The sequence below is a fragment of the Pocillopora verrucosa genome, chromosome 6 (genome assembly GCF_036669915.1).
Source record: "Pocillopora verrucosa isolate sample1 chromosome 6, ASM3666991v2, whole genome shotgun sequence".
NCBI lineage: Eukaryota > Metazoa > Cnidaria > Anthozoa > Scleractinia > Pocilloporidae > Pocillopora > Pocillopora verrucosa.
The window spans coordinates 22314044-22333276 of NC_089317.1; the positions used below are offsets into that span (position 1 = coordinate 22314044).

General features: G+C 38.2%; 2 protein-coding genes across 2 annotated transcripts; one reads left to right on the forward strand and one right to left on the reverse strand.

Moving 5' to 3' along the window:
• Nucleotides 1–4592: 4592 nt before the first annotated feature.
• LOC131783540 (melanocyte-stimulating hormone receptor-like) lies at nt 4593–5813 on the reverse strand. The gene has a single exon (XM_059100301.2). The coding sequence runs from the start codon at nt 5811–5813 to the stop codon at nt 4593–4595; it is 1221 nt and encodes a 406-aa protein (XP_058956284.2).
• A 5753-nt stretch (nt 5814–11566) lies between these two features.
• On the forward strand, nt 11567–18912 carry LOC131783538 (adenosine receptor A1-like). The gene is made up of 2 exons (XM_059100299.2): nt 11567–12167; nt 18257–18912. The coding sequence occupies exons 1-2, from the start codon at nt 11567–11569 to the stop codon at nt 18910–18912; spliced, it is 1257 nt and encodes a 418-aa protein (XP_058956282.2).
• The last annotated feature ends 321 nt before the right edge of the window (nt 18913–19233 follow it).

The window sequence follows — 19233 nt, forward strand, 5'->3', positions numbered from 1 at the left end:
AGCTTCAGCACGGCTTTCCTATAGTGTTTGTTTCTATAGAAATAAAGCAAAGGATTTGCAAGAGAGTTAAACTGGAGGAAAATTTCACCCCAGTGGTGAACCGAGTTTGCACGAAAAAAAGGCACAAATGTTGCCAGAATAAGAAAACACATTAGAGGAACAGCGGACGTGAAGACGGTTACCATTGTCACAACAGAAGTAAAAGCAATCTTCGTTTCAATCCTTGCTTTGATTAAAGAATTTACGCGCCTGATTTGGCTTTCCTTCCGATTCCGTATTACAATATAGACCATGCGATAAAAATAAGCCATCAAGGACATGCCTATGAACCAGACAAGAACTGAGGTTACATGTAGAGTCAGGAGAACCTCATCACCAACACCAGCGGCCGATAAAGCGGGATGCAAGGCATTCGTTACGACGGATGCTATCCAGGCGATTCCGGCATATCTCTGTAAACGTTCTTTTGTAACCAAGATTTTGTAATCCGTGCATTTTACTATAGCTGTGTACCTCTCCCAGGCTATTAAAACTAAGTGATAAAACGAAACATTGTAAACAGTGTACATGAACGAGCCAGTGATATCACTTAACCTACAGACGATGTTTTCTGATGCAGTTCCTCGAATGATCAGTGCAATCAAAGCGATTTTCAGTGGCATAGAAACTGCACCCACTAAGAGATCAACCACAGCCAAACTAGCGATCAGAATGTTAGAATTTCTCTGTAACTCTCTGAATTTCTTGACCGCCAAGATCACTAAGATGTTTGAAAGAGTGATTAACGGAGAAGCAGTGGCTGAGACGGCGATCGCAACGTAAAGGAAAAAATCGTTCCGGAAGTTCCAGGTAAGCTCAGGAGTATTGGGGCACGATGACAGCATTCTGGTTGAATTATCCAGCGAAGCTTCAGAAGGACTCTCAGTGTTAACGAACATCCAATTTATGGCCCAAGGCATTTTAACCGTAAATTATCTGTGTTTCGTGACGAATGCTAACCGAGTAAGATTTTTTTCGGCTAAAAGCCTTTCTGGCGACAGAATATCAGAACAAAATTGGCAGATGGCAGTGGAGAAATTTTCTCATAGAAGTGTTTTGTATACAGTATTTGAAAGAATCATCGTCTTTCTTTAATATGCAGTCTTATTAACACTTAAAATGTATATGAGATTGTATTCACCGTCCGTTTTTCCCTTTTATTATTTTGCCTTTAGGGAATTTCCCGATTGTCTCCTACTTGTTTAAAGGCACGGAAAAAAATTGCTTCAATTGGATATGAGAAACTTCGTCAGTTATCATACAGTTTTGAAATAAAATTTTAAATGTATTCTTATCCAAAGAGTTAAAGAAATATTTGCACAATTTGTACGATTAAGTTGTACGGTATTAAGAGATTTAAAACCTCTCCTGACAAGAAAGAAGTGTTTATCTCCAGTTTTTCCCCTTGCCTGTTTTCTGTTTTCGTCGTCAACTTACATCAATGCAATCGATGAAATTCGAGATAACATGGAAAACCTCATACTATCTATTTTGTCTCCAAATTTTCGGAGAATCTTTGTTACTAGATCCAAAAATATTTGCTACACCTGCATGACATATCATCTCCGGCCGAAAAAATACAGCTGAGGTTTCGCTACCTCTAAAATAACTTTTTTCGTTAAGCCAACAGAAGTTTTGCATTACAGCACGAAAATTTTCTATCCTCTGACCAATACAACTGATTACGCATGAAAATTTAAGTCTTAACGCATTCAATGTCTTTTAGACAAACATAGCCCACGCAGAAACAATTCATCGTACAATTTTCCGTTAAAGGAAAAAAACTTTAAAAGCTTTGGAAGGAGCTGAAGCGAAGGACTGTTCATATCGGGAGCACACCCTCAACACTAGGCGTCCGTCACGGGTGTATTTTAGCTCTCAGCTGATAAGAGCGTTTGAATCATACTCGCTAGACGGTTATAGGTTAAATCCCGTTCACGCCTAAAGACCATATTGTCACACATAAAAAAGTCAAAGGACTTTTTTATTATTTTCATTCAATTCTGAATTCCTTTTTTTTTCAGGCCATATTTTCTCAGCTTAGAAAATCACGACGTCTTGTATTCCGTTGAAATTCAATCCCAAAGCTTGTTAAACATGCGCAAAAAAAAAGAAACTTTTATCTTTTATTTTGATTCTGAATGAAACTTAGAATGAGATTAGTAAGTTACTTAGACGTTCAAATTTTAAAATAGTTTGTTTCAGGAAAAAAATATGATTTACGTAGAATTACTCCACTGTTTTTCTTTCATAAATTTTGATTTAGGATTTAAACTTTTGCGATGAGAATGTTCTCAAACGATTGGTTCATACATGTTTCAACTGTGTGTTTTGAAGCACTTTTGAATTTTGGATGGCACGAGAAATGCGTGGGTAATGCTTGAAGCGTAGCCGAGAGCACTTCTGGTTACTTGTATTAATTTGCATAACATTTGAAAATGATAAGATTTTAATTATGATAATGCAAAGTGAAATAACAAGTTACATAACATTGTCGAATACCTGAAAAAGCTGAATCACGTTTCCTTATTAACTCGCGATTTATTCACTTGAGTTAAAGATTTATTCACTTGATTTAACGATTTTACTACAACGGTTCGGTTAACTCCCACCCACAACTCTCGCCTTATTCGAAGGGAACACACACAACGTCCTGTTGTAAGCACGTGAAACAGTGCCATACTGTGGGGCGATAAAACACGTGCATCGCATACAAGCTTGTTTGGTTAGGTATAGATAAACGAAATCACTTACAAATGTCAATCAAATTAAGAATAATGAACAAATCGAGCAGTTTCCAATAACATGTTACATAAAGTAACATACCATGGATAAGACACCACAGGCAGCCCAGTCCTTGTATGATTTACATTTTCAAACGTTTGACATATTTCTGCACAGTGCTCGGAAAGAAATCAAGTAAATATGATTACCATTTGATTTCCTTGCGTCAATTTGGAGTCTCTGTGTTCCAGGGGTTCATTTCTGCAAGTTCACCTCTCTGAGGTTTCGTCAGTGAGAAACCGGTCATCATTTATCGCCGGCGGGTGGGGGGGGTATAGGGGGGTATGGGGGGGGGGGTCGGGGGGTTTTAGTCATGTCACAATAATTTTTACTTCATCCCTCCTTCAGGCTCTGTAGTATTTTAATGACAAACCCCCCCCACCCTCCCCACCCTCCTTCATCGGCAGTAAACTTTCCATAGTCTTCCCTGGAAACGATGCTGCCCCCCTCAAAATCTAAATTTGGTTGAGTGTGTTACATGAAAACCAGTATACTTTGGCGAGATAATCTTTTGTCATTTATTTCATTAGCATGTTTTTTATTCGCGTAATATTTGCTGCCTCTCACTGCCCCTAGGAAACTAGCATACAGTCTCATTCAACAACTCTGTCGAAGCAGAAAGAAAAGCTACAATCGCGGAGAAATCCTGTTGAAATCTGTTCACAGATTTGATGGCTTCACGTCTCAAACTTTAACGGCCTGACATATAGCAAAAATCAACCTTTTCCCTCCCCCCCCCCTTTCCCCGTAATCCCTCGTCAACGTTGTTGAAATCAACATACCAACATTGGACCAACGTTGTTGAAACCAACATACTAACATTGGACCATTAGAGGTGTTTTGATTGAAAATAACGCATGAAAATATTACAATAGAGGAGCAGGGATCAGAAAAAAACGATAATAGGAGCCTGCATTAACCCTTTACCCCCAAACATCAGCATGCATATTCTCCATACTTTTTTCCATACATTTCTATGGGAGCAGACTAGCAGAATTTGTCAAACAATCAAGAGCTTCTTTACTTGGTGATCATTTCCTCGATTCTCGTAACCTTCATATGCAATTCAGGGGTAACATTGTAGGGAGAAATCAGCTTCTAATCACTCTTAGGGGTTAAAGGGTTAAGAATGAAAGAACAGGTAGCCCAGGCGCATCCAAAGCATACCCGAGTCTACCCCCCAGAGACACTAAATTTTGCAACAAACGTTTTTTTCCTCTTTTGCAGGCCCGTTATACAGAAAATTTTTTTTCTTCCAAACAAACATAGCAGCTGATGGTCTGTCTAGCATGCGAGAGCACGTCAGGGTCTGTCAACGTGACTTTGTTTGCGTATGATACGGAAATCTGGCGAATTTCCAATGTAACAAGTGAGGCCAGAAATTGTAAGTGTTACTGGAGCCTTGTTTGCTTCAAATCTTGTCCTTACGCAGGTTCAACTGCGAGTATCGCAAGTCGCATATTCCCTCAGATTTCCAAGAAAACGTAACATCTTAAAATTCTCCAAACACTTCAGCTAAACCTTTGAAATTCGATGGGTTTGTACTTGATACATTTTCGCACACGAAATTTTCCAAGCTCGCTCCCATGGTTCCGTAACTTCCTATTCACCATCACAGGTTACTCTCCCAGAGCGACTTTCAATCGTTGCAGAAGTAAATGGCGCTGAATTTCTCATTTCAACTTTCGTTACAAAAGGACGAGTGCTTGTCTCCCTACCATTTTCATCGAAAGGGTCTACGCTCATTACTCTATGACGATGTTAATTTTTCACTTTTCACTTTTTCTATGGTGCAATGACTCCACGGTCACCCTCTCTGGTTCCTCTCTAGGTACATTTTCAGTCTGCGCGGTGACGGTAATTGTAACATGTTCTTGTGGGTTAGGTAAGCTGCCACGCTGTGTCTCTGCTTCATAAGACTGACCCTTTCTGAGGCGCGGGGCTTTTTCGATGTCCACAAGCTCTTTGACGTCTAAGGACGCCACGGCGCCATGATTTTGCCGAGCATGTCGCCCCATAAGTACCCCTGGTTCAATAGCTCGAGGCTTTCCACATCTTAGGAGCCTCAAGGCCGCTTTCCTGTAGCGATTGTTTCTATAGAAATACACTGCTGGATTCACGAGAGAGTTTAACTGCAGGAAAATTTCCGCCATTCGGAGGATCGAATTGGAACGAAAAACTGGGGAAAACAACGCCAAAAGAAGGACTATCAGTAAAGGCACAACGGATATCAAAACAGCCACTGTCATCAGAAACACAGTGTAAGCAGTTCTTCTCTCGCTTCTTGCTTTGATCAGCGTATTCACTCGCCTGATTTGAGCGTCCTCCAGTTTTCGTGTTTTGATGTAAACCATGAAATAAAAGTAAGCCATCAGTGACAAGCCAATTAAATAACTGATGATCAAAATGACATTTAGAGTTAAAAGAATCTCAGAGCGAGAATCAGTGACTGCTAATGCGAGATAAAAAGCATTTGATATGACAGTGGTTACCCATATGATTCTTGAATTTCTCTGAACACGTTCTTTAGTTAGAATGACTTTGTACTCCATCCATTTCACTATTGCGACGTACCTCTCCCAAGCTATTAAAACTAGATGATAAAACGAAACATTAAAAGCAATGTAAAAAATCAAGCCAGAGATTTTGTGTTTGATGCAGACGATGTTTTTCGATGCAGTTCCTCGAACCATCTGGGCATCCAAAGTGATTGTCAGTGGCATAGAAACCGCACCCACCAAAAAGTCGACAGCAGCCAAACAAGCGATTAGAATGTTAGAATTTGTGGCTAACTCTCTGATTTTATTGACCGCTACGATCACCAGAATGTTTAGAAAAACAGTCAATGGAAGAGCAGCGAATGTGACGGCGATCCCAATCTGGTGGTAAATTATTTGCCTTAGGTCCCAGGTGAACTGTGGAAGGATTGGGCAGCTGAACACTGAACTGGTCGAAATATCAAACAAATCTTCAGAGATACTCGCATTCATGTTGTAAGCCTTCTACTGCAATGGTGGCCCAATGGTTTTAAGCCTAAAAGGAGCTGTGTTTTATAGAGAATGTTCGCGAAGGACGGTTTTCTCGCTATGCAAGTCTCCGGCCTTCTTGCGAACGATCAATGACTAATTTTCGCCAACGACTGTTAGGAAACTCTGTCTTAAAATGTTTTTATATTTGAAGTAATCGACACATGCTTTGAAATCTTCCGCCTTTCCATAATCTGGATTATTCTCCAAATTTTTATTTCTTGCCTCATCACGCGGCACGTATTAAAAAAAAATTCTTCATTTCAGAAATCAGACTGAGACTTAACAGCTTGATAGAAGTTCCGACTGAACATGGACGAGGTATTTGTGCATCTACTTCATAACAATAACCGAACTTGTCCAAGTAATCGTCGGAAAAATTCAAGTAAAAAACGGATTTGCTTTCAGCTGTTAAGTAAAAGAAAGTCGAAAAAAGAACAACCTACCTCAACGAATCATCAAACGCCACAAGACAAGCATTGTGTCAATAGTTTTTATTGCCTTGCCACGTCGAGAAATGCTAGCGCACGACTCACATTTGCGCCGATTCGAAGCAAGAAACTTGAAACCATGTTCATTTTGAAAAGCCTGGTTTTTTTTAACTTTTTTCGTCACTTCACTTCTCGCCAGTTTTGAGAGTTTGTATTGCCGATTGTGTTAAATTTGAAATTCATCTCGGCAATGGACAAGGACGTTGACTTAATCCCACTGTGATGTTGTAAAACGGCGAAACAACTCAATACATTTACATTCAGGATGGCGGCTTATCATAGAGAGATTTTTGTCAGTAGAAAACGTAGCTTTGTTTGTCTCTCGTTTTATTTCTTCTCTTAGGTTTCGGAAGATAAATTGAAATTTTCTCACTAAAATGTAGTGTACATGTAATCATGTAAAAAAAAGAGAGAGACAAAAAAAAGGAAAAAATTCAACATCGTGAAAAAAATATAAGGAGTTAGGCCACTGAAGCTTCTCTGGAAGTCTAGAATGTTTTTTGAAAATGTATTATTTGGTTAAACTTTCCGTTGATCTTAAACGTCCGTGGTAGTTATATTACTTAGAAACCTTGGTTATTACAGCTTCTGCAACATAGAGGGCAAAATTACTTAATGCTTATTGGTTGAAACAGAGAAAAATTTTCATCAAATTTGGTAATTGTCCCGGGCAAAATTGCTTGAAATTGAAAACATTAAAAAAGGTTTAACCTTGCCCAAAAGAATCATAATCTATTGATGGCGAATGTCTTTTTGTCGCTGTGTAACTCGAGAAATTTCTGCAACTTCGGAAAACACGGGGGATCCCATGCTGCTATCAAAACCTGATGGAAGCCCAAAAAAGTTAATTGGCAATGAATTGCCTATTTTTTCGATTCATTTTCGAAAATTTTACTTAAGTATCTCCATTTCATGGCGTTCCCTTTCATCTTTGGGGATTATTCTGCGATTCATAAAAGAATCGTTTTTCCAAAAGAAACGAGCCAAACGAATCAGGTCACAATAAGATTGTTCAAAAGAATTAGAAATAATTCGCTCAGAGTTTTGGAAAAAATTAATTAAAAAACAAATTCGCTCATAATTTAGCTACAGACCGCTGTCACAGCTTGTCGAGTTCCCCGCGTTTTTTGTATCCCAAAACGAGGGATACCTAATTAAGATCCTGTGGCACAGCCATGAGTTCATTTTGGGAATTTCAATTCTGCGGAGAGCTAAAGGAAAACGATGCCGCTATTGTGGATGAAAGCTATTCAAAAGAATTAAAACTTATTCGTCAATAATAATAATTATAATGATAATAAAAAAAAGTTGGAAATCGATTCTCCCAGAAGTAGTTACAACTCTAATTTCACTTTCACAGAGTATTTCCCAGTTGAGCATTATTCGTGTTCATCTTTGCGGAGTATCAAAGGTGGTTCATTTAAAAACACTTTCTGTCACAAGAAAATAGCGAACGAATTACTTATGTGAACACTGTTCAAAAGAATTCGAACAAATTCGCCTCGAGTTTAAAAAAAAACAATTTTCCTACAATGATCTGCTCCTTTGATTTCATTTGCGGAAATCTCACTTGAGTATTAACATTTAAATAAACCTTTGGAGCTCCCTTTCAACTTTCATGAAAATGCGTCATTTCCTTAGCTAGCTGTTATTCTTGTATCCTCTTTAAAATAATTTAAAGAAAGCTTAGATTGCTACGAAAAACAAAAGCCAATATCCACTGACTAGGATCTTCTTAGCTGATCGGCCCTCCGCCTCTACATTCAAACAGACAATAGATTTGTTCTCAATCGAAAATCAAATTACAATAGCCAGTAATTTCGTTGTGGTCATGCAAATCAAGATACAGATAAATGAGAAACAAGGGGTGAATCCCTCCACTCAACACGAGGCTGTAAAGAATCAACATGCCAGACGCAACATCACCTATGAGTGGTTACGACTTTCTTCCCATAAATCTCACAAATCTCATCTAACTGGCGTTTATTCTGCGTTCGCTATGAATGCTGCTCTTAATATCGTCACTTGTCCCCGGGCGAGAGTCCATTTTACAGTTGCTTGCTTGGTTGCCAAGCCTTTGAACCGAAGTGAGGTTAAGGATGACCTTGTTATAATACAAACGTCGCTGCTTTTCAAAAAAACCGTCTTTATCACAACATGGTCACCTTCAACCTCACTCCAAATGAAAGGTTTGGCAACTAAGTACACAACTGTGACGTGGCCTATTGTGATGAATATTCTGATAATAATTGCCTTGAAAACAAAGCGACAACTTCGCACAAAATCCAGGATCTCGCTGGCTTATCTGGCCACAACAGATTTTGCTGTAGGACTGGTTTCTCAACCCTTGATCCGTCTATACATTCAAACAGATAATAAAAAGGCTTTAGACAAATCACTAAATACATACCCACTGTTATCTGGCTATTATCAATACAAGAAGAAATTTTGTCATATAAAAGAGCTAAGGCATTGCCAGTTGAATGCTGTTTACGAAAACCGAATTGATTATCGGATAGTATCTTATATTTATTCAAATAGTCAATAATACGATTGTAGATAGGTTTATCTAAAATTTAAGAGAAGGAGGGTAGAACCGAAATAGATCCATAATTTGAAAATAATAACTCATTACAAGTTTTAAACAATGGTACGACACGAGCAATCTTTAGCTCTGCTGAGACAACTCCAGAACTCAGATATCAAGAAAACGCTTATAACGTACGTTCTTTTTCCGAATTGATTTTAAAAGTGCTTTAGAAAGTCAAGGTTTCGATGTTGTGTAGCCGATGGCCCTTACCTCAGTTCAAAAGACAGCATTGCTTAAAAATGGTAGTGTACTTCTTTAAAATGCTTCGGGTTAAAGATGTCCTTTTGAGTGAATTGTTGCCCAATATTTTTGGACTGAGCTGATTTCTCAACCCTAGTAATTTCTCAACCCTAGTAATTCTTACAATTCTTAAACGACGGCAAAACCGAATCAAACAGGGTCTTCATCATTGACTCTTGAGCCTTTGATAATTATCGAGCAGTTGCCAGGGTGACATACTCATCTGCGCCAAGATCGTCTTCAGCAATGGCGGCCTGATGTTGTTCGCTTTCTACTGGTTTTCTGGCTTTTAACTACACCCCCTTCTCCCCGTTGGAAAATTAGATTAGAATGAAAGTTAGAGTAACAAGAAAACACCTCAAATGTCTAGAAAGGAACCGTAAAGAGTGAGTACTAACGAAATAACATCATCCGGTAATGGAGCGACTGATATCATGTCCGCACGCCCTCAAACAGATAAAACTTTACCATTTGAAAGAAAAAAGATCACAGGTTACAAGTAGGGAAAACTGAATTGTGCTACTGAACCTTATTTCCTCTATTGTGCTTCAGGTTTTTGATCAAAAAGAATTTAACAGTTGAAGACTTGCCTAAAAAGTGTCAAATTACCAGAGTGCAACTGATTCTAATTCTATAATTCTTCTGAAATTTTCCTGCTTTATAAATAAAAAGATAGATGATGGTAAGGAAAAGGACACAACACCTTGAAAATCACACTTAAGTGGTCATTGATCATAGAATTTGAATAGACTTGGTTTTGCGATAGTTTTGTGATGTTAGGAATAATGGTAGGAAAAAGATATTGAGCTTTTTCCTATTCAACTGCAGGTTAATTAGATTTTGGATTCCATTCAAACAGGAATCGATTTAGTCATTGCTTTTATCTCAGCGAGACTTGTCACATTGAAAGATAATTGCAATTATAGCTTTAGAGATACTTTAGTAGCTAGCAACACCCACAATGAATTTTCATTTAAAATGAAATATTTTCCAACTAGAGATTAAATTCATTCCTTTTTCTTCAACGACACTTACTGTGAGCAGGAAGAAAATATACATGTCTTCGGATTCAGTTAATTATTTGAAAATATGAGTAACAGATGATGTTGTAATATGAAACTGGACGGTCCAGCCGAGGAAAGCCCTGAAAAGGAGTGAACTTGATCATTGTAAAGGTAACTTAGGAAACTTGAATACTTGGTAAATACGTGTTGGATTGTATCTGACGATTACAGATAATGGAAATGTTAGTCCATTCGCTGGACAGTGCAGAAAATCAAGAATCCTCCAAATGAGGCCTGAAATTGTTAAGCGCTCTCCTCTTTTAATTCGTGTTTTTACTTTAAACTGTCTCCTTCCCTTTAATCTTAAGGGTAATATAGATTTAAAGGAGCTTTTCTGTGTTTTTGACAAGTGAAGTTTGAATTAACTGGCATCCACAAGATGTTCAAGTGTATAACGTGGGTGCCTTGGTTTAATAGATTACGGCATTACAATAAGAGAGTTGTGTAAACAATGGCCCACTTCTGGATATATGCACAAATAAGTTGGTCGTTATCACTGTTACTAGATCACTCTCATTGTCCATTGAAACTATAAAAAGATCATGACCTCTATCATGCTAAGGTTACCCCTGGATTTCTTCGTTGTTCTTCTAAATAGTATGATAATTTCTCTGTCTTTGTGGTTTATGTGGCCTTATTAACATTTTAGTTCGACCAGATCTTCAAATGATTCTGTTTCCACCTTAATTTGAACTCCGTTCTCAATGAATTCACTATTCTGGCTGGACCACTTACAACATAACTAAGTTGCATATCCTGTTCTCTCAATTGATAACAACGAACTTCATAATTAATTATGAAGGCTTTCCGAAAAAAGTTAAAATTAAATTACCATCAAGTTGTCTGTTTCATTTACGCTCTTAAAAGCCCTTTTCTATAGATGAGCTTTTTTTTTCAGGCAAGTTTATACCCTGTATTCTCTTTGAATTCATTAAAGAACGCGCACATTGGTCTTAGATGGTTGCGAAGAATAAAAGCCAACATCTTAAACTTTTCCATTCATCTACCCGGATCTTGTTGGCATGTCGGCTTTCCGCCTAGGCATTCAAACAGACAATACACTTGTTCTGAATAGAACAGCAAATAATAATAATGATAATAGAAAGTCTTCCTTTCTTTCCATTCAGGACAGATCGCATTTAAAGGAGAGATAAGGGCTGATTCCCTTCACTGAACACGAGGCCATAAAGAAACAACATGCCAGACGCAACATCACTTTTTTGTCGTTCCGAATTCAGTCTTCCCATAAATCTCGCAAATATCTCTTCTGGCGTATATTCTGTGTACGCGATGAACGTCGCTTTTCATACCTTCACTTTTCCTCTCGCAATTATGTTGAATGTTCTGGTAATAGTTGCCGTGAAAACAAAGCGACCTCTTCGCACAAAATCTAACATCTCGCTGGCTTGTTTGGCCACAACAGATTTTGCTGTAGGACTGATTGTTCAACCTTTGAACATAATCATTTTCATTTCAATCCACATCGATGGCAAGACACAAACCCTGACCTGCACTTTTATCAAGGTGAGCAACATTATTGGCCAGACATGTGTTACAGCATCGCTTTTTCATATGTTTTTAATAAGCGGGGAACGTTATTTATCGATTAAACATCCCTTCGCGTACGAGAATGGCCTCGTAACTGAAGCTCGTATCATCATGGCATCCGGTTTAGCGTGGATGTGTGCACTGATTATCTTCAACATCAATACTGACTTCTTTAAAGGACTAGAGGTTTTTCTTTCCGTTGCTGCCATCTCTGCAGTGGTGTATTTCCATATTGTCATTTACAAAGAAGTTCGTCGAAACGCACGGCAAATCATTGCCAACCAAGTTTCTTTAGAAGAAAAGGAAAAGTTACTGAAGAATAGGAAAGCCTTTAACACGACTGTCGTAATACTTTTGACACTTTTACTTTGTTATATTCCGATAAGTATTTGGGTGACTATTTTTATTTCTTATAGTGAAAAAATCCCGTCTGATGCTGGACAAGTCATTTCCTCTCTTTTTGGATTTCTAGTGTTGCTAAATTCGTCGATAAACCCACTCATTTATACAGTAAGAATCAGACAATTCCGTGTAACTTTCATTCAGATGTTAACGAGAAAAACATTCGCGCAGGCCGAGGAACTTGAAAACAAGATATTTAGAACTAATCATGAGAATTGCATAAACTGAGACACAACCGGACAAACTAGAGCACGTGGGGGCTAGTGAAAAGTAACTAAAACTAAAAAACACAATGACGAACTTAAAACTACGTAAGCATGGAGAAAGTGACCTTAATTAAGAAAATTAGTAGAAGTCTAGTACTTTCTTCATTGATACCAAGGAAACAAAAACTGAATAAAAACTGGCTTTGAAAAGTTTCTGGAAGAATTCTCAATTCACTTTGGACATGACATCAATGCGGTTTCATTTGCGTCAAAAACTAGGACGTCCAAGAAGGCTTACTGATTCGTCAGCACCAGTTTAGAAAATTATGGAGAAAAGTTTTTAATGGCCCAGCACATTGATTGATGGTCGGATCTCTGAGTAAAGTGTTTTCCGGCTTCTCATTATAACCATCTCACTAAAGTGCGCACCTCTCTTTTTTCGAAGAATAAAAGCTTTCAATAGCACAAGTTTCCACTTATCAATGTCAATTATGTTGGATTCTCAGTTAAGTTTCTCATAAGCATTAAGAAAACATAAAATAGGCCTTTTTCTTTACAGAAAGGGAGTTAAGAACAACTGTCATGATTAGTATTGTAGGTAATGTAAGTAACTTTCGCTCTGACGAAGGGCTAACGCTCGAAACGTCAGCTTTGAAACTCTTTGCGGTGGACAATTCACGTTATAAACTCAGTTGATAACATTAAATTACCCTATTTAGAGTAATGTTAGTTTGGCATGTATTGTAGAATGAAAATTATTTTAAAAAAAGATTATTATAAAATAGGGAAGCTATCAGCTTCTCTGTACTTATTAAATGAAAGGCAAGTTGGGAAAATCTCTCCACTCAAACGAGGCCATATAGAATCAGCGCACCATACACTTAATCACCTTCTTTGTTGTTACGAATTTTCCCCCCGAAAAAAATCCCACAATTACCTCCTCTGACAATTATGAAACGGCGCAGCATTAAACGTTTTTATGTTGCCCTCTCTGTTGATTTTGGACATATCATTTTCTTTCTTTCTTTTTACATTTTTCATAGTGCAAAAATATTCGATAAACCCTCGACAAGAGATTATAATCTCTTCCCCTCGCCACTACTGCAAATATCAGATACTTTCGGACAGTGTGTATTCAGTGGATAGCAGAAGAAACTATATCGACTAGACAGGGAAAGTGAAAGAAAAGATATTTGGATTGAATCTGGTCAGTGGTGCATAAACTGGTACACAATTGAATTAAAAAGAGAAAGCGGACGGTAACAAGCGAGTGAAAGGCTGAAAAATGATCCAAGACAGGTCAACAAAAAACGAGAAGAACACACGGAGTTACAAAAAATTGTATCGCTCTATCGTCGAAGTAAGTGGAACCTCAAAAGAAGGGATTTTATTCCGCCAAAGTCCAAAAAATGTTAAATCAATCGAGGGAAAAACTAGCATTTAAAAAAATGTATCTCCTTCTAACATGATTATAAACTAAGGCAATACTAGAAACACTTTATTCAGAGTTTTAAAAAGCAAACAATGCCGCAAGCCGGTAAAAAGGCTATTTCTAAAAAATAGTATTTTTTGACCAGAGTTTTTTTTTTGAAAAGTATTTTTAGAAAAGTATTTTCAGAAAATACTTTTCTAAAAAAAGAATTGCGAGGAAAAGCGACCTAATTTTTATCATGAATGAGACCACATGTGTTAGGTCTCAAGTGGATAACGACCTCCTGCAAATCTTTTTAGTATCAAGTTTTAATTCAAGTTGTGTTTCCTTTGTATCCATGGAAAGATAACTAGGCTTGTATTAGTCTTCTTAATACCGCACTCTTGTGCTGTGTAGTTTTGCGCTGATCTGCTTTATTTTTTCCAGCATGTATCAGTTTATGCAACTCTTAGATGATTAGATCCAAATATCTTGTTTTCAAGTTCCTCGGCTTGCGCGAAAATTGTTCTCGTTAACCGGCCTGAATGAAAGTTACACGGAATTGTCTGATTCTTACTGTATAAATGAGTGGGTTTATCGACGAATTTAGCAACACCAGAAATCCAAAAAGAGAGGAAATGATTTGTCCAGCCTCAGACGGGATTTTTCCATTCGAAGAAATAAAAATAGTCATTTAAACTCATATTGGAGTAGAGCAAAGAAAAAGTGTCAAAAGTATTACGACAGTCGTGTTAAAGGTTTTCCTATTCTTCAAAAACTTTTCCTTTACTTAAAAAGAAACTCTGTTGGCAATGATTTGCCGTGCGTTTCAGCGAACTTCTTTGTACATGACAACATGGATAAACACTTCTGAAGAGATGACAGCAACGAAGTCTTTATTGGTGTTCAAGATAATCAGTGCGCAAATCCACGCTAAACCAGACGCCATGATGATATGAGATTTAGTTACTAAGTCATGTTTGTATTTGAGAGGGTGTTTCATTGCTAGATAATGTTCTACGCTTATTAACGAGTGAAAAAGCGACGCTGCATAACATTGTTTGCGTCAAACCACCAATGTAAATTAAATTGAAAATGATTTCTTTCAAAGGTTGAACAATCAGTCTCACAGCGAAATCTGTTCTGGTCAAACAACCAGTGAAATGTTGGAACTGGTGCGCAGTCGTCGCTTTGTTTTTCGCTGTGAATGTCACCAAAATTTTCAGCCGAATTGAATCGAGCTATGAAGCACTAAGGAAGCTTGGAGAGAAGTTGCTCGAGGCGTAGCCTCGAGCAACTCTTTTTTCTTGAATCTTATAGCTTTCTAAACCCTTATTGCAAAAGAAGTTCGTTTTGTTTCGTTTTCCATTTGCAATGTGTTGAAGATAAACTTAAATCTGTTTTGCATTGATGTCAACCGTGAAATTGTGTTGCAGCGTTAGTGAGGGTATAACAATTTATATAATAAGCTCAGTTATGCACGCATTCTGATTGGTTCTCACTTATGATCTATTGGAGGACAGACTTATAGATGACGTCATCATTAAAACTTTTTTTCCCGTATATTTTAATTCTTTATTATATAAAACAAATAGATTCCAAGTTGCCGTGCGTCTGTTCAGTAATAGATCACAGAGGACGTCAAAATGTGGTAAGAACATCAGTGACACACTCGGCTGCGCCTCGTGTGCCACTTTTTTGTTCTTACCACATTTTGACGTAACCTGTGATCTATCACTGAACAGACGCACGGAAACTTGGAATCTATTCGTTAAATAGTTTGGTTTTATACATAGAGTTCATAATGAAATTGGCCACCACGAAAGGTTTCTAAAGCACTAGCCCTTCGTCAAAACGAAAGAGCTCTCAAAGGAATAATTTAACGATCGAAAAGTCAATTCCAGAAACACTTTACGGTGGTCAATTTATATAAAAACTCAGTTGATAACCCCAAATTACTATGGAAATAAGGATTTTATCGTGATAACGGATGTCTGTCAATTGCATTTAAGTTATCTTCACCATTAATGTAAATAACAAGGGATCGATAGCAAAGGAAAGGATGCTGCGAAATGGTGTTTGTAGTATAAATAACATTAATAATGAACCAAAAACGTTTGAATTGGTTTGGTTCTTATGTTATTGCTGTGTTAAAATGACTAGCGGACGATATAAAAGTGCATGAAGGGCAAGATGTGGTTCTTCTCGCTGAGGACTGCGAGAGTTAATAAAGCAGGAAAAAAAATTAATTGTCTTGGAACTATCATTCAATGAAATAGACATTTCCCCGCATCCCCTAAGTTTTTTCTCAGACTCCACGGATCTTTGAGGTAGAGACAACCATCATATTTCAACGCCATGCCGTTGAAAATCTACTTGGGTCAGATTGTTAAAAAAAACATTCGTGTTGCTGAGGCGCTGGATTTACGCGATGATGATACCCCAGGGCCCATGTGATTTGTGCTTACAATTCAATGTAATTTTGTCTCTTCCATTTATCCATTGCTTCACAAGCATCCAAGCAATTTTACCTTTAACTCGGTTTTTTTTTCTATTTCATCTCATGTACTCAGTAGATTGCTTTTTTGGGGGGCTTTTAGACCCATTCAATTGTTTTCAGAGTATTGGTGTCCTTTTACCTCAATATCCCGTGGATTTTATCATCGTTTCTCGTACACTTTCAGCTCTCACGTTCACTCGAATGTTTTCTAAGTAAAACGTAAATTAGCCACCGTAAAGGGTAAAAAAGCTGACGTTCGAGCGTCAGCTCTTCGTCAATCGCTCTAACGAAGGGCTAACGCTCGAAACGTCAGCTTTTTCACCCTTTACGGTGGCTAATTTACGTTTAAAACTCAGTTGTTAACACTAAATTACCTGCTATACTCTCCCACCGACGCAGCACCACAGTTTCTCGAGAAACTTATCCCTATTTTCTAAGTAAGTCACTCTTTTTTTAGCTTTTACTCATTTTAGTGTGATAACTGACCTCGTGTCATCAAGTACAAGTAGCATGATTCTTCATAACCATCGCTGTTAAATTAAAGTATTGCAATGGTAATATTCTTTTTGTGGGGGAAGGGAAGAAGGGGAGGGGGCGGTGCTGCGGTCTGTTTGCCCGCCTACAAAGACGTGCCCTTTTCTTAAAAGTGTGAAACTGGAATTTGGATTGGGGCAATTTTGTGCTTCTCTTCCATTAGGTTATCTGCGTTTAATTTCCTAAATAGCAAGTCGTTGTTTGGTAATCACGCTTGAAGCCGTATTACTACTGCAAAAACGTCAGACATCAATTTGGAATTTTAAGAAATACGCTTGATATAAAAGACGGGGTTAAAATATGAGATGCCCATAATACAGAACTGCTATGTGTAGTTTCATGTCGACTGAGCATTCCGTCGAATGAAATATTTGCTTCTTTACAAAAATAGTTTCATGCGCACGGAGGAGTTGCAACCGTTCGTCGAAAAACCGTGACGTTAGCGATTAGGAGCTAATTTTCGGCTTACAGTTCTCTTCGACGTGGAGTCTTTCTTGGTAAGAATACAATACGTGATAGGCAGTTGAGAAACAAAATGGTTAAACTTTGTCTACCTCAGGGGTTATGCGATTTATACATACATGTATCTTACAATTTAATTCCTCCAATAATCGATTTTTTCCTTAGTACCTGGTGCGATTTTTACATTTATTTTAAACCTCTCTCGTTTTTTTTAGCCTTCACTCTTATTTTTGGCTCATGAGAAATGTTCTCAAGAACTTTCGCAACTGTTGTCATGGAGATCACTCTATCTTAAAAGGTTTTTCAAAAGGCAATCAAGGAATCAAATTCAATTTACAAGGATTACAAACAAGTATCAGAGTTAATATTACAGATCCTGTTGAGTGAAATAGACGTCGACCTAATGCACTGGATGCTTGCATGCCTGTAACAAACATGAATACCACAGAAAATTCCATGGATAATTCCTCCAGATTATCAAATTTTGGCCTAAACATGTCGCCGTTTTTCCGGAACTCACACGGAAACATTTCCCTTCAGCTCGCAATCGCTGTCACAGTCGCTGCGAGTCCACCTACCATATGTTTAAATATATTTGTGATCGTAGCGGTCCTAAAAATCAGAAAGTTACAAACAAATTCTAACATTCTGATTGCTAGTTTGGCTGTGGTTGATCTTTTGGTGGGTGCAGTTTCTATGCCAATGGCAATCAGTGTTGATACGCTCACTGTTAAAGGAACGTTATCAGACAGAATGCTGTGCACGTACATTTATATTCTGTATACAACTTCCACTGCATCTTTTTATCATTTGATTTTAATAGCTTGGGAGAGGCATGTGGCGATAGCGAGATGGACGAAATACAAAGTTTATTGTGACAAAGAAACGCGTAAAGAGATATGCAGGGATCGCTTGGATAACAGCTATTCTGACAGTTGCGTTTCATGTGATATTTACAGCACCTGGTACTCAGCATGAAGTTGCCCTGGCCATTAAAGCCAGTGTTTTCTTCGTCTGGCTTGTGGGCATTTCTCTAATGGCGTATTTTTATCGCATGGTTTACATCGAAACGCGGAAACTGAAGGGAGGTCAGATCAGCCGAGTAAGTGTTCAAGTGGGAACAAGTATAGAGAGGAAAATTGGCCACACTATGCTCTTTGTGACAGTAGCTGTTCTTGTCTGCATTGTTCCCTTTGTAGTTGTTTTCATGTTAGCGCACTTTTTCCCATTTTTACGCAGTTTTAGGGTTTTCCGATGGGTGGAGATTTCCCTCCAGTTGAACTCTTTGGTGAATCCAGCGATCTATTTCTTTAGAAACAACCGCTACAGGAATGCTGCATTAAAGTTTTTAAGACTCAGGAAGCCTAAAAAAGTCGGGTTAACAGGCAGGAACACTTGGGGTGGAGGGTCAGCAAGCATGTCGAGGCGGCGCCACGATTTCATTTTGTCCTGGCGTGTTGGAAAATTTGTGGACAATGAATGCAGCCGACCCCCAAGACGTTCACAGTCTTTCGCAGAAGAGAAACACAGGGGCAGGGAGACGCCCGGAGTGTCAAAAGGCACTCACTTAGGTAGGCTTCATACTATAGGAATGGGTGAATGGAGAAATACCTAGGAAATTACAGGACAACAAAAAAGGGTTCACCACATCCCTCTATCCTCCCCGCTGACATCCCTTTGTCGGGCTACTTTTCTCTCATGGTTGATCCACTTTTACAAACTACTTCTTAACAATTGAACCCTTAGGAGTGACTAGCTTCTCAAATCTAATTACAATATCACCCCTGAATCACAGATAAAGGTCACGAGAATAGAAGAAACGATCACCGGCTAAATAAGCTCTCGATTGTTAAACAAATTCTCCTTGTCAGCACCTTACGAAATGTACAGAGAAGAGTAGGGAGAGTATAAATACTGATATTGGAGCGTAAAAGGG